At 41.5% G+C, this 15,537-nt stretch overlaps 1 protein-coding gene across 9 annotated transcripts in view; it reads right to left on the bottom strand.

The window, feature by feature from the left end:
• The window catches only part of AKAP13 (A-kinase anchoring protein 13), a 217,180-nt gene that overhangs the window by 129,696 nt on the left and 71,947 nt on the right, over nt 1-15,537 (bottom strand). For all 9 annotated transcript variants that reach the window (XM_061999043.1, XM_061999044.1, XM_061999042.1 and 6 more), the window contains one exon: nt 8,027-8,174. In XM_061999043.1, the coding sequence (XP_061855027.1) occupies nt 8,027-8,174 (148 nt within the window). The remainder of the gene's footprint in view (nt 1-8,026; nt 8,175-15,537) is intronic.

Below are 15,537 nucleotides of genomic sequence, written 5' to 3'. Positions count from 1 at the left end.
ATCTGCAAAATCAGCTAGAACACAGCTCCTCTGCCAGGAAGCCAGGTGACTTTCAGGATTGAAGCAAAAGGCAAACATGGCCAGTGCGCAGTTACAGAGAAACATTCAGGACAGTTGCTTCCTTTTCAATGAAGCCAAAGAACTCCATTGTGAGACAGTGAGAGCTTCTCCATTATCACGATGACGAGAGAAACTTCAGTCAAGGCACGTGGCCTCCTTCAACCATACATGCTGGATGTACACAGAGTTCCCTTGGATGGAGTTTATGTGAAGCATTAGTCCCAAAATTAAGCAAATTTACAGGATTGCTCAATGCAACACGAGGAGAGGTGACAAAAAGGCCATGTCTTGATCTGCAGCCAATGATGTTTCTTCTGAAACTCCCCCAGATATTTAATAAAGCCTTGGAAAGGAGGTGACAGAGCTGACGATCCATTTCCATCTAACAGGATCAAACAAGGATCCCGCTGAACCCTGGGGAATGTTCTTCAAAAGGGCAACTGCTCACAACACTTTGATGTTCTCCTTCCCTCCATCTGAGGAGATACCAGACCAAAGGGGTAAGAGTCTGGGACAGGTTCTGACCTTTGGCAAACACTTCAAAGAGGACTCAGTAAGTAACATGCGTGGCCAATACTAAAAAGATTGCTCAAGAGATCTCTGCCCCCTGCTTTGAAACTGCTACAGGAACGATGTAAGCAAACATACCCCCCAATACATGAAGCTTCTGAAGGAACTGTTGGTGGGGCAACACTTCTCTCCACATCAAAGACCATTGTTTCCTTTGCATGGACTAATATCTGAACTTCAACAGCCCTTTTCCCAGCAACATTAGCAAAAGTGAGCTAAACTTTCTGGCACTCTCGGGAGATAAGTGGTTATCATCTGTAAAACGAGCCCAAATCTGCTTTTATGAGGTTAAATAACTCACCCAAGATGACAAAGAGTTCACAGCAGTGCCAGAACAGACACTATTGCTCCTGATCATGTGTTTTCTACTCTAGCTGATAGACAGCAGGGCTTTCTCCAGCATGGGTTAAGCACCAAGTCATGCACTTTGCAAGCATCAGGCCATTCAACTATTGACTGCTGTGACTCTCTCATACACCTTCCCCAGAAGTGAAACAGAAAACCACTTGACTCACTGAAAAGGTGGGGGGAAAAAAACCTGGGTGCATCAGGAAGAGTGATGAGTCTATTTATAACCTAAGTATGTGCATTTTGGTAGGCTGATTGATAACACATCTAACTGAAAAAATGACACACATGAGAGCACTCCTAGAAGGGGAGAGAAATCTCTGAGAAAACTTATGTTCGTGATGCCACCCAGCACCCCTCTGACTGCCTTTGGTCTTCTCCCTTTGGCTCAAATAGCAATCAAAAGCAAATGATGAAATACTGAACACTGCCACATGGCTATCATCCAGCAATACCCCAGTTTGAATTTTAACTCTCCTGACAAACACGACACTGTTTCTACCTTGCTGACAGACTGCACAGAGTAACTTCATGTGTGTGACGAGGCTTCTCTTATTCACATTTAGTTTTTTTGCCACAGTACAAAATTAGGTCATTTATATGTTGGCTTAACAGTGACAAAAGTCAAATAACCCACCCCTTAATTCCTCCTGTGTTGCATTTTTACCCCATTTCTCTTTCTGCTCTTCAGTTAACTTTAAATTCAGCTGGGAAACAATTCACTATTTGGAATTGTTCTGAGAAGTGCCAACATATTGCAGGAAAAACACAGGAACTGAAGAACTGATTCAGTCTACGCAGAGATGAGCACAGTGACTGCTTCTGTTGGGATAATGTGAATTCCTCATCTTCACATACAACCACGCTTTAAACATTAATGAGACAACAACTCTTGAACTAAACAATTCCTTACTGAATCACTTCATGAAGCTTGCTTTGGGGAAGAAACAAGACGAGAAAATGAATATACAAGGTTCTGGTCTCTCTATACTTATCCCCAAAGAGATGAGATGGATCACTATGACAGCATTGTCTCCTCTACACGATAATGATGGAAAAGGATGTCCAGGAGAAAACGTGGAGATTCCTAAGTTGTAAGTCATTAGAAAGTAAGTTAATGTATAGCCTTAGACCTGTCCATCTAATTGGTACCTGTGCCTGTGATGTAGGGTATGGTTAACAGGCCAGCAGCAAAGCTCTTTAGACTTTTCCTTGTTAAACAAAGCACTCATGGAGACAAAACACCTCTAAACAAAGCTTTAGTAAAAAATGATTTCATTTCCTGCTCCTCCAAAAGTGGAAATCCTGTCCAAACCTCCTATTTTCAGAATTTACATTTGAGCTATCAAACAATGGACCCCCCAGCCTTGGCAGCTATTTAAAGCCCTGCTGGAAGCACATATTTGGGTTTGACTGGTAGGTGACTGAGGACTCCAGTGCTAACTGCATCCTCTAAGTTACCACGGTGGAGTTGGGTTGAAATAAGTCTTATAAGGAGACTTAAGCAGGACAGGAAAGCCAGACAACCAACTGCTGAATCTCATGGAGTATCCTGAATTTGCATCCAAGAGATGTTGCCATCTCATGCCTAGTGGACAGGGAGCCAAGGTATCTCCCGTGGCCACCTGAAAAGTGCTTCTTTCTGCTTCATAAATCCTGAATTCTGGTTCTGAAAACCAGAGCCAATATTTGAAGTGCATTTGTGTGATTTGCACGGTTATTGTATTCACTCTTGCAACATAGGAAACCTTATGAAATACATAGGCACAGTACCAACAACAGACAGAAGCCTTCGTTCTTCCTTTTAAACCCCCAACTATTAACATGGAGAGTGTGGAAAGATTTTTTTTAAGGTCTTTTACACTGCAGATGCCCTAAAAATACACAGAAGTGTAAGACCCCACACATTACATCTTAGATAATTTCAATACAGATTCAATCACTTTTTCCTGTGACTGATGTCATCTAGAACTGGCATCATTTCCTTTTAATTACACTGCCTAAAGCAATTAAGTACACCAAAGAGGATGGACTGCAAAAAGACTTCTTGGCTATGCTGTTTTATTCTATTTTAGGGTTTTTTTGTTTCATAATTAAGAGTATTTTCAAATCCACAACTGGTATTGCCAAGTGGTCATTTGTTATGCAACTTGTTTACCCTTTTGGTCTCCCAGTGCAAAGACTGTAATTCATGAAATACAACTTTTTCTACAAAAAGTTGTTTCTTAGGGGAAAACACAGTCTGTGGTAGAAAGAATAAAGCATGAACATATGCAAAGGATTTCACAGCAAAAGAAAAGTTTGAAATGAAGATATTCCCAAGCTAATTGGAAACGATTTTAGACTATCCTTTTAACTAGCAGGAAAAAAAGTAAGAAAAAACCCCATCAAAGCCTAAGACCTGTAGAATTAAAGACTGAACCTGCTTCTCCAATTTAACTTAAGCATGGAGAGAAAAATCCCTGTGAGTCAAGGCATTTGGAGTAAACAGGAATGTTTCAGCCCCGTAGAAACTGCTGGCAACCAGGTATCAGCAGACAATCTCCCAGGCCCTTTTTCTGCCTCTAATTTTGCAGGACAAGAATCCTGCACCTTTTGAGACCAAACACCAAGGAAAAAAGTGATTCCGGTATTCCAGAGTGATACAATGCATTGCAACAGTACACACAAAGGCAACTATAGCTCATAATTTTATCTTACTTATTGTTTCAGTGACTTGGCTTATAGACGGGGTATTTCTCACCCTTCACCTACTTGACTAGCAGTGGCTGCAGCTCTGGATTTACAGTACTAGACCATCTCTCCCCTACTGAAATTTCATTCCAAACTTCCTCACTGAACTCTCCTGCATCTCCCAGATAGTACACATCAGTCTTTAAATGAAAAGCCAAATTTGTGCCCTACAATGCAGCCATTACCACGATGGCACACAAATTTGCACTAGATGCATTGCACAAATACATGAGCCCCCAGCACACCAATCCACTTTGCAATCCTTCTCCTGCAATGAAGTTCTCCCAAATCTGCCTCAGAGCTTCCAAAAAGTGAGATACCTCTACTGCCCATGGCAGGCTGTGGTTAGGGCTTCTGACTCATGCGGACAGGGATGAGGTCGTTCCTTGTTTTATTGGCTTGTTTGCCAGATCATGATTTAAGGCTTTTTATTATTAGGGGTTTTTTTCCAGTAGGGGAAAAGCTGCTCTAGCAGGAGAGGCAGACAACAAGGCTGCTGTTTTGCAAAGAAGTTTCACTTCCCTGTTTTAACACAGACTTTCTACACTACCACGTGCAATCTGCTTGGCCATTCAATGCCTCATTTACCCTCCCTGTCCTGCAGAGATGTTGGGAAGAAACAAATATATTAAAGGTTATGACAGACTCAGTTACTACAGTAATAAACTGAGCACTCCAGTAAGTCCTTATGACCAACACTAAGTAGGACGAGTGCCCATGACATAAGTGGACACATCCATCCCCAATTTCAGCAGCAACAACCGTTTAGCCATAGCAGCAGAGCAGGTATAATTCCTCTGCATCCTTCCCTGCTTAAACCTCTGGTATTTTCTTAACACCCAAACCCCAGCAACCAAGCTTTTGCAACTAATGATATCCAAACTCAAGCAATATGCAGTGCCACTGCAACTCTGCCTGTCACTGCAACTGACCTTAACATAGTGTCTGACAAGGCAGCGCGTGAAGTTGTTCTGCAGAACTACAGTGCCTCTGGTACTGAGGAAAACTTCTTCAATGATGGAGAATTTCAATCAGATTACTTAGAAACTGAAATATTTTAACAGTGATAGTAAAACAATCTTAGGTAAGTTTGTGGTACCTTTTCAGCACAGCAAACAGAAGCCTCTTGGACATTGCAACCTGACTAGAACTTAGGCTGGCAAAAGAGCTACTGGAAGCAAATAAAGCATCATCTACTGCTCAATTCTCGTGTTTCAGTAGCTTATTTTGGTACTTCAAATTATGACAGACAGCTCAGATGAGAATCTCTTTCTTATAAGGAGAAACTATTTGCCTTAAATTAATACAGTCAATAACAGGGCAGGATAATCATCGCATCCCATCCTTCAAAGCAAGTGCAGAAATACAGGGAAGTATTTTGTCCTTTGAGTGACTGACTACTGAGTCTACAATTTAGTCACATCTCCAGGTACGAAAAAAAAAGCTGCTCCCATAAATCTACAGTCAGAACTCTTGTTATGTACAGAAATAAAAGCTTACAGTTGAACAATACTGTTAACCATATATATATATCTTCAGTGTTAAAGGCTGATGACAAAGACTGCATAAGAAAGAGGCAGATTGCTCTAGTGATTACACATAATGCAGCAGTCATTTGACTCTACAGTTGTAAGCTTTTATTTAGTCAAAGTCTTTCAGGATACAGAAAGTCTTCACACACAATGAGAATTTAAGAGGCATTCCAATAGTTTGTATTTCTACTCCATTTTCCACCTTACATGGTTGATGTTTTTTTATGTGATTTCCTTTGAAAGCTTTGCTAAGGCAGCTGCTTAATTTTGGCAGTAAACGTAATCAAATAATTTTCTGGTTTTTATGCCTCCAAATATCACCAAAACTATTGACAAAGTCAAGAAAGAACATTATGAAACCTGGTTTTGTTTCCGCATTAGCTTTCACAGAGCTATGGTTACCCCTTTCACCCCAGTCCCTGAAGGAGTGCATATCAAGTCTCCCAGGGACCATATGAAACCAAGGCCTTGGGAGGACAATAAGAGAAGAGTCTGCAAGTCCAGAAGGGAAGCAGAGGTGGTTCAGGACAGGCAGGCAGAGAGGCTCGGATATGCTCTTGTGAGATTCAGTACTTCCCTTCATCCATCTGAGCTGTCCCTGAGAAGCAGAGGTGCTCCCAGGGATATGCAACAAAGGAAAGATGTTCAAAGCTAGAAGTGAAGGAGCAGATTTTGGCTAAAAGCTGTTTGCAAGAGTTTCCTCATAGAGTACTTGCTAAGTGCCTGGGCCTGAATGTGTAAAGAAGGGCTGGTCTCCCACACACTGTCTCTTCTTCATGGCTAATCCTGTAGCAAGGTCAAATAATACCAGCTCTGAGTCATCACAGTCATCTCCAAGGCAACTAGCTGAACATAAAGTGTAAACACATGATTACAGATTTACTGAGTTCAGGAAGTAGGAGGAGGAGGAAGAGATGGGTTGAAATAAGTCATGCTCTTATTGAAATCCGAGCAGTCCACGCTGAAGCAACACTGGACAAATGAACTAGTGTCAGCAGAGTATGAAAACAAATCAGCTTTTTCCCATTTTGCCTCTCCCCAGCATGCCTTTCACTACTAAATTCTTTTTTTACTCAGGTAGTTTCTTCAAAATGAGGTACAAGGCCAAAACTGAGTATTATCCAGATGCTTGCTTACATCTGAAATGTCACCTCAGACTATCTGGGAGGAATGAGACTAGCTTTCTGAAGGTTCATTAAATCTTTGTCTGATACAAGCTGTATTTTGTGGTAGCACCCATCCCTATTTAGCATCCCACTAGCTAGACTGGGATCTACTGGGTCAAAAAAAAAGCCCAAAACTCATTCCAACCGAAGAAACAATTGAGAGCAATTCCCTCCTCTCCTTTTGCATCACAAATAGAGTCAGATTTCCCACTAACAGCAAAATGAGCCCCAGGGATCTCTTCCAGGTGACTCAGTTGTATTTGGGACTATCAGGACAGGCAGAGCCCAGAGCATCACGCTGGGTGTCATCTGGGAGCCACCACCCCAGTCACATCCGCTGCAGCTCCAAGGAGATCAGAGCCAGCGGTGATAGGAAAAGCATCGCTCCCACCCAGAAATCCCATCAAATGTGCCATTTCCCCCCCGAGCTGAAGGGGAACACTGCAGCTTTTCAGCTCCATTCTTGGCGAGGCAGCCATGGTCCCAAGGGAGAGGTGAGATCATTGCAAGCATAGCTGGCAAGAGTCCTGTGCCCACAACACAAAAGCAGGGAAGGAGTCAGCCTCTCTTCTCACTCCTCTGGGAGAAAATAAGCGCTCATCTGATTGATTGCACGGGGCTCCAGTCGTCAGTAACTGTAAAAAGACTTCACTTCCCAAGCCAGCTGAACAACCCAAACAGCACAAAGAGAAGAGGAAATGAAAAAATTTGGTGGCCAACATTTAGCCACTTATTCCCAGAGGGAAAAACTCCTTAGCCTCAATTTTGCTTCACGTGCATCTCTCATAAAACAGTACTTCTGAGAGAGATAAAAAGGCAAACCCAAGAAATACACTTGATCATGTAAACTATACCATGTATAGTGAAAATGTCAGGAGTTTTTCTCACACTGGTATCAATGTGCTGCATAGCAACAAGTCAGAATGAAAGGTTAATGGTAAGGACTGCAGCCTGGAACACGCTGATTCCCACGGTCCAGAAGTCACCAAAGGAAAATACTGTGCCCATGTGTTGTTTTGTTAATGGCAGGAAGGCTTAAAAAGAGTGGTGGGCTTTAATGTGAAACCCTCCTTTCCCTCTGAACTGCTGTGCTGGAGGGATAGCACCAAGCATCATATGCTGCCTGCTACTGCAAGGGTTTCAGAAACTCTGTGTTATCTCTGATCTGTACAACAGGATTTAGAGGAAAAGGGCTGTATTTCATCAGGACTACAGCAATGATCCCCTCTGAGTTAAGCATATCCTACGAGCAGCTAGAACTTACTAGGTTTTATACCATTTAGACAGTAGCACTTCTAACTTAGCAAATACGTCTTCCGTTATCTTGCTCACATTTCAAAGCTTTTTACTCCATGTAAATATAATTGTGTTTTTTCTACAACAGAATCCCATAGTTACACGTTGAATGGTTGTGCTCTCAGACTCCTATAATTCAAGCAAAATTAGGTGAGAGATTTTTAAAAGCAAAAGCAGTCATCCAAACCAGATGTCTACTCTCTCTGAATGTGTAAATGAAGGAAAATGTAGATGTCATGCTGTTCCATTGCTTAAGTCCACTTGAATTAACCAAATTTCATAGGCTGATACGCTGAAATGCAAAGAAAAGCAATTGTTTACCAGGAGAAATTGTCTCCAGACTCCCAGGATTAACTTTTCTTGTGCTTGTGCAGTGTTGGACAGTTGACCCAGTGAAGACCAAGTAAAAAACTACATCATCTTCAACTTTATCTTCCTCAGTCAGTTGCACTGTAATAACAGAGTCACCCTAGGAAAAAGGACAGGAAAAAAAAAGTTAGGTTTATGTTTGCAAGAACTGCATCACAAGAAAGAAAACTTCTCTACCTAAAAAGCTCTTGCTCCCTGTTCATACACTCCTTTCACACGACTCGGGGCCCATCCTAATTTTCAGATATGCAAGTCATCCTTAGCATGCCTCATAACATCACAGCCAACCAACCAGCTAGAAAATATGTTGTGTGCAGCTCTGGGAAGAGCTATGCAGAAATCTCCAGCGTATATTCAAAATAGCAACTTTAAATGGTGAAGTCAAGCCAAGTCTGACAAATTCGAGCACACAACCCACACAGGGCTTTTTATACACACACACACATATATATACATATTCCCCCACATACACATAGCTAAAACAGAAGTGGGATCTCTGTCTTCATAAATCTGAACTATTTCCCTAATTCTTGGTTGAGTGTTCACATCTCCCCCATCCCAAATAGCGACTGTGTTTATAGCTCCTGCATAATCAACTTAATCATTGAACATCTCTCTCATCTGCAACCCATAAACACACAAAGACACAAAAGTTTCATATCCACTGAGATTTTTTTTCCCCGTCTTCCCTACAAAACAACCTCCATAACTGTGGCAGTACAGACAGCAGTAGCTCCTCTCAGCTGTAAGCTTATGTCCTGGTGAAAGGTTTGTACGTTATGAAAACCAGCAGTTCTTCATATCCTGAAAAGAAAACTGTCACAATATGTTGGCTGAACACTTCTGCTTAGTTTTAAGGAGGCTTTGTTTCAGTATACTGTAACATTTTGCTCCTCTTTGCTATCAGCAACAATTATGTTCATAAAGGACACATAGCCATCATAGTTCACCCAGCACAGGATATTGTAAATACACCTGAGATTCATACATCTGCATGGACAAGAACAGGAAGGAGCAACATCCACCAAATTCAGCTTTCCATGGGGAAGGGAAAGCAAGGAAAGAAGATGGCTTGCAGTTACTACTGAACTAAGTGAAGCATTTGCATTTGATCTCACCATACATAATTTATCTCCTTGAAAAATTATATAAACTACGAGACACTGAGAACAACAGACTGTGACGTGACCTTCTGCCCCTCTTCTATCAAGATCAAAACCAGTTGGATGCTCCAGTTTTACACTGCAGCTGCATTAGCCAGCTCTCTGCCACCACTCCATTGAGCACATGGTTAAACACTACAAATCTGGAAAAGATTTTTAGCATTATTACTTTTGCAGATTACATAATTCTAATTTGCATATCCAATGGAACACGCATGTTGTTGCATCCAAACCCCTCTCCTTAAGATCACTCAGTTCATCCTTTCTCTTTGTCAAATGACTGTGAATCAGCTGTCACAGAAAAATCCCAGCCTTCCAAGTCCTGTTAGCGTCGCTTCCCATGCTCTCTGTCTCATGTCTCCCCTAATTTCCCCTCAGCTCTTTGTACACCCCACTTTAGCTTCCCCTTCCAAGCTCATGTCCAGTTCTCCTCTTCTGATCTGGTCTGTCTGATACCTCTTCCCAGGGGCAGGATTGTATCATGTTTTGATAGAAACAAGGTTTTGCAGTGCAGTATGCAGCCAATTTCTCATCTTAAAAACATATACATGGGCCAGACTTCACACACAGGAAAGAAAACCATGAAGATAAATGGAGCAGTGAGTCTAGTTTGCATTTCCAGAGGTTTTAAGAGATGTACATTTTAGAAAGGTCTCAAGTGCTAGTATCAGACCAGACTTCCAGCTGAGAAGAAAGGAACCGTGTAGCAAAAGTATATATTCTAAATAGTTGGTGTTAAAATAAAAACAGGTGCAAAAAGAAACAAATCAAGCTTTAAATTCAAACATGACCAGTTAACATGTTGAGCTGAAAACTAAATATTCCATTTCAAGCAAATGGCTTCAGCTTTGAGCAGAAGTTAACCCCAAAAGCTGAAGTTTTAACCTACAAACTCTCTGTGCTTTGATTTTCGTATCTCTCTTTGTTCAAACTGTTCCTCCCTTAAGGCATAAATATATAAAGTAAAGGGACTTAAAATGCAGATGACATTTCAGGACACTCATGAACAGGGTTGTTGTTCAAAGTGCTATCTGCTAGGAGACTTTTCTGTTATTTAACTCAGAAACCAAGTACAGCTAGTCCAGTTCCTGGGAGAGGAAAGCAAGTCCACACAGAGTGCAGCGAGAAGGCATCTGTCTATCCACGTGAACTACTCACATTTCAAAGAAAAGTCATTTCATTCACAGTTGCAAAAGCTATTTTGTATATTTTGTTTCTGACAAAAGATGTGTATATACATGTAAGAAATACCAACACCAGAGGTTCCATGTAACCTGAAATCTCAGGTGGGACTCAGAAGCAGACAGCTGAACTTCTTGCACAGATACCTGATCTAATTTTGAAGGTGGCCCTGCTTTGGTGAGTGGTCAGAGCAGATGACCTCCAGCAGTCTTTTCCAACCAAATTATTCCACTCTCTACAGTTAATTCCATTTACTTGAGCTATTGTTAAGTCTAAGGGGAACACAAATTATCATCAGCTCTGACACAAATTAAAAGGCCCTTCTGCTGTGACTATGGAGCACTTTTTGTTGGGATGGTCTCCACCACCCTGCTACCTCACCACCTCCTCTTCTTCTGGAAGACTCTCCAGTAAAAGACTGAAGGTGAACACCCAATATCCTTAGCATGATAACTGAGACCCTTCATTTTACTTTTTTACTTGAAATTTTAAGTTGTTTCCAAGACCAATCGTGTGCCACATGCTGTGTGCTTCAGTTTACTTACAGGTGGTGTCATCTGAGCCACCTCTTAGCAGGCCTGTGCCTGGTACAGCTCACTGAGCACGGTGCAACCTGAGATCCCAGAGCAAAAGAGGCACTAAATAAGAAAGACCATCCTCCTCCAACACACATCTCTCTAGAGGAAATAATGCACAGAACAAACTCCTCATTCTCCAACACTTTTGGAGTTAATAAAGAAATCGGTTACAAACATAGTCAAATTCCTCCAAATCACACAGAAGACTTTCCAACAGCCCTATTGTATTCGGTCTCCAAAAACACTTCAATTGATGTATGTTTACCTTTATTCATCTAATAATGTCCAAAAACTGTCATCTGTTCAGTATCACTGCCACACAAGGTGGTTATTATAACCCCTCTTTCATCCTGAATGGCTAGAAATGGGAGGCCAGCCTGCCAATATCCCTTTGGTGAAAGTACAGACAGATCAAAGCCTTTCTCTGGAATGCTCCAACAAATAAAAATAACTTAATTTCAAAACTAGTTTGGATCAACTAATATTTACTTGGCTTAAAGCCCATTGGAAATGAAAACATTCCATTTTGGTCCATTCATGAAAGAGGTCACTCTCTCCCTCGTTCAGATCTCAGAATCTCTGGTTTCAGCCAGTTACAATGGGATGTAAAGAAGGTGATGTAGGTCTTTTCTCCAAATATATTCCGTTCCTTAAATGGCAGGGAGAAAGCAGGTCTGCCTCATCAAGGTGCAAAAGCCAAGTCTGACCTTGGATTTAAAACTACAGGAAAATAATTCAGAAAGAGATTTTGGTGTGGCACATCTCTGAACCTTTGGCTTAGTTAAGACAGCAGAAATGCAATTAATTGTATTTTAAAAGGCCCAAATGCTGTTACTAGGTCTAAAAACTAAAACTAGATGACACTGCACCTGTTTGCCTGCATATTGTACTAGCTTCAGGACAGTTCCATCTTTTTAGGTATTTGTTTTGCTTTAGATATTTGATTTTGGTCTAGTTATGTTGTTTTTCAGGAATTGGTGTGTTTTTCCAAAGCTGCAGTTAAAGGCAGACAGACTGAGTGTGGGTAAAGTAGGAACAACTCCAAGCAATCATTTATTTTGTCAGACTTGGTTTCTGTGCCTGTTAAAATAAATTATTTACCTTCAAAGGTTTTCTTTAAAAAAAAAAAATAGATGACCTCAGCAATATTTGGAAGTGATGATGAAGCAAACTAAATTTCTACAGTTAATACAGAATTAAGATCATTTATGTTGTTAGCTCAAACATACCACCCATCTTCCAAAAAGAACTAATTGTTTTAAACATGTAAAGACACGTTTCTTTTTTGCCTTCAGGCTCTGGAAATTGATCTGGTTTTGGGGAACTGATCATGGCTAGGGACCATGAGGACAGCTTCAGTAAATGCAGAATTCAAGACCTCAAGATAAAACCATGAGTTTAGCTGGCAGGGAGGAGTTTTCCCTAAGGGATGTCAGCTCTGCCAACAATGGGTACGTTTCTCTACAATGAACTACAAAGGGAAAAATATTCTTAGCATGCTGGTTAATGAATTTTAAAGTTTTTTAAAATAATAAAGGCAAGCTGTATTTTATAGCTGAAGCATGTGATTTCTAAGCTGGTTTTCCCCCCCATGGTTCATACTGGCAATTCTGAAGTATGTTATCTAACCCACTAACCACCCACTCTGACCTCCCCCCACACAAAGTCTAAAAATACTTATGAAGTGTGTGTTAGATAGCACTACTGAAGCACTCAAGTATTACTTCAGCATTCTACTTTTAATGAAAAAAAAACCCACTGACAACCAGTTAATTGTGAATTTGTTCTACACAGAGAAGTACAGCTGCTGTTGCTGACTGTTGCCATCTCTTTCTTTACCATGTTTTTTCGTGTAAGCCCAATCTTACCGAATGGGAAGTCCATTGATTAGAGACTCACATGCAAGGAAAGAAACCTTCCTCCCAACATATTTCCTTCTAAGAGCTGTTGTAGATGTCAGCATTACGATGCATGATTAGAGAGGCTGGATTAGGTGTTGGATTAGATGAGTAAACAGAACCTGGCATTGCCACAAGTTTTGTTTTGTTTCCGCTACTCATAACATGAATCAGATGCTTGCTGGGTCACTGCTTATTGCATTATGTTGGGACACAAAAGGAGAAATATGGTTTTGAAACACATCCCCCACTCCCCTTGGGGAAGCTCTGACTAGCTTTCAAGAGAGCTGCACTATATCCAGGAGAACAGCATAGAATCACAGTTGTGCTTTCTTCATCCTCCTTCAAGGAATCCAGGCTCGCTGGTAACTTTATTCCTTTTTAGATGGAGCTGGACTTGCTGTTACTCCAGCTACTGCTCGACACACAGTACACAGGATCAGGCTGCAATTACAGCAGGAGGCAAGTCCTTTCACATCCCTGCACTTTGAGTTTCCCCATCAAGGAAATGGGAATCGTGGTTCAAACACACCAAGTACTCTTTATCCAAATGGCTTTTAAAGGAAAAGCTGGCTTCTCAATCGTGTGATGTTTTCTTTGGAAAGTGTGCAAGACCAACAATAATTTGGACAAAAATCAAAGGGAAAGTTGAGACAATTCCACCTCAAATAAGAACTGAGGAACACTCCGAAATCAGTTGGAGGATAGAATGGCAACTGCAAGACAGCTTTGGAAAATGCTCCCCACAAGGAGAAAAAAAGTATAATTGTTTAGATGCTCAATGATCCCTCACCATCTACCTCTGCCAGAACACAAGATCAGCAGCTAAACTTTCACTCCCAGACAGCATCATCGTCTCGGCTGAGTATCTTGGAAGACCCTTCCTGTCTAAGGTTACTTCTGGTTGGTGCAAACACGTGCTTAACCCCCTGCAGAACCACATCTGGGAAGGACACCCACAGCACATGGACATCTCTATGCAGAACATAACCAGGCACAACCACATAGGCTCTTTTTCAAGGTCTATGTGCTCTGGCCAGTCAGCTGCAACACAGGGACCAAGTGCTATGGTTTTATCACCGCTGGGTCATAAAACCAAGGGATGCTCCTCTTGCATGGCAAGAAAATAACCTATGTCCAGCAAACTCTTCCAGGTTGCTATTCCCAGGTTAACACAAGCAGATGAGCAGCTGAGAGGTGGAGTCTGGGGATGGGTCCTACTCTCAACACACCCATCTGAGTCCCCTTCTCTCTCTGCCTTAGCATGGGGTGAGTTTGTCAGTGGATCTCAATTCTGAGTGCATTTTCTCTCATGAGAACATTCTTAGGGCTTCTAAGTTGCTTCCTGATACTTCACTCCCAGATACTGCAGTGCTGCAGCTTGAAACATCCATCCCCTTTTGCATATGAAGTCATTTAACCTGCAAGCTCCCAGCACACGTAAATAAAAGGGACAGGCTGTGGGAGGAGGTCAGAGGTATCTGTTACAGCAAGATAACAGTAGTCATTACAGACATCCTCAATTTCACTAGTACATATTGACTCAGAGAAGCATTTAGGAGAAAAATCACATCAAATACAGTTTATTCTGAAGAATTCTGGTCTCCAGAAATAAAGGTAGGGCTGCGAAATCTGTCTGAACATGAATGGCTCTAGAAATCCCTCCTTGCCTCGAGATATCCCCTTTGATAAAGGCAGTGATCTGGGTCAGAAGCATGGAGAAAGATGGATGTCATTCAGCTGCAGTTTTGCAATCTCCTACAGATAAAACCTCCAGGGAGAGACTGCAGAAATAACTAGAACAGCAAGCTGCCAAGTTTGGGGTAGACTGGGGTCCTTTTTCATTGTCAATGGCTTCAAACTCCTTGATCTTGAAAGAGCATGAAGCAGAGATGGCCTTTGTTTTCTTAACTTAAAAAAAGGTAATTAATCACAAAAGACAACAAGAATTACTCCAATGGTTACATAAAAATAAACCAATCTCCAAATTCAACTTATTTCCCTTTTACATTAACAGTTGTGCTATTATTTCTGCCAGCAAACAGTTTCAGATTAATGGCATGGATACTGAGCCCCTTTGTGATGAGAAAGACAGCTTTTACAAAGCAGGCTCTTACTCTTAGGAAAATACAGTCACAACCCACAACATCTTGCCTACAGGCCACCAAAAGAGCAGCATGATGGTACCTGTTTTTCTGCCAGCTCACAGAGAACTCAAGGCGATACCTTCCACATTTTAGCAATGCTGCAGTGAGCCAAGTGATCTCCTCTTCCAATGCTAGCCACAAAGAAATGACTGGATATATGTATATATGTGAAATAACTTTCTTCTCTCCACCGCTTTCTTCTCCCAAAAGTGAGAAAGAATTTGGTCCAAAAATGAAATTAGCTTAGCTTGCTGATGGATAAGGTGTTGACAGAGGGCCATGTAGGGATGTAGAATCAAAAGACCACTTCGTTAAGACTCTTTGGGTAAAAGCAGTATGTGGGGAAACATGGATATCTATACTAAACAGCTCTGATCTTTTGCCTCCAGGTCCAAGCTGGCTCCCATAGATCCATCCTGAGTGCAACCTGTGCATGGACACCCTTGACTTGCTTGTCTACAGAGTCGGTATTGTTACAGCTGATTTATTTATGCA

Source organism: Colius striatus, chromosome 7 (genome assembly GCF_028858725.1).
Source record: "Colius striatus isolate bColStr4 chromosome 7, bColStr4.1.hap1, whole genome shotgun sequence".
NCBI classification, from domain to species: domain Eukaryota; kingdom Metazoa; phylum Chordata; class Aves; order Coliiformes; family Coliidae; genus Colius; species Colius striatus.
Note: the sequence above shows the minus strand (reverse complement) of the source record. Positions and strands in the feature narration are given on the sequence as shown.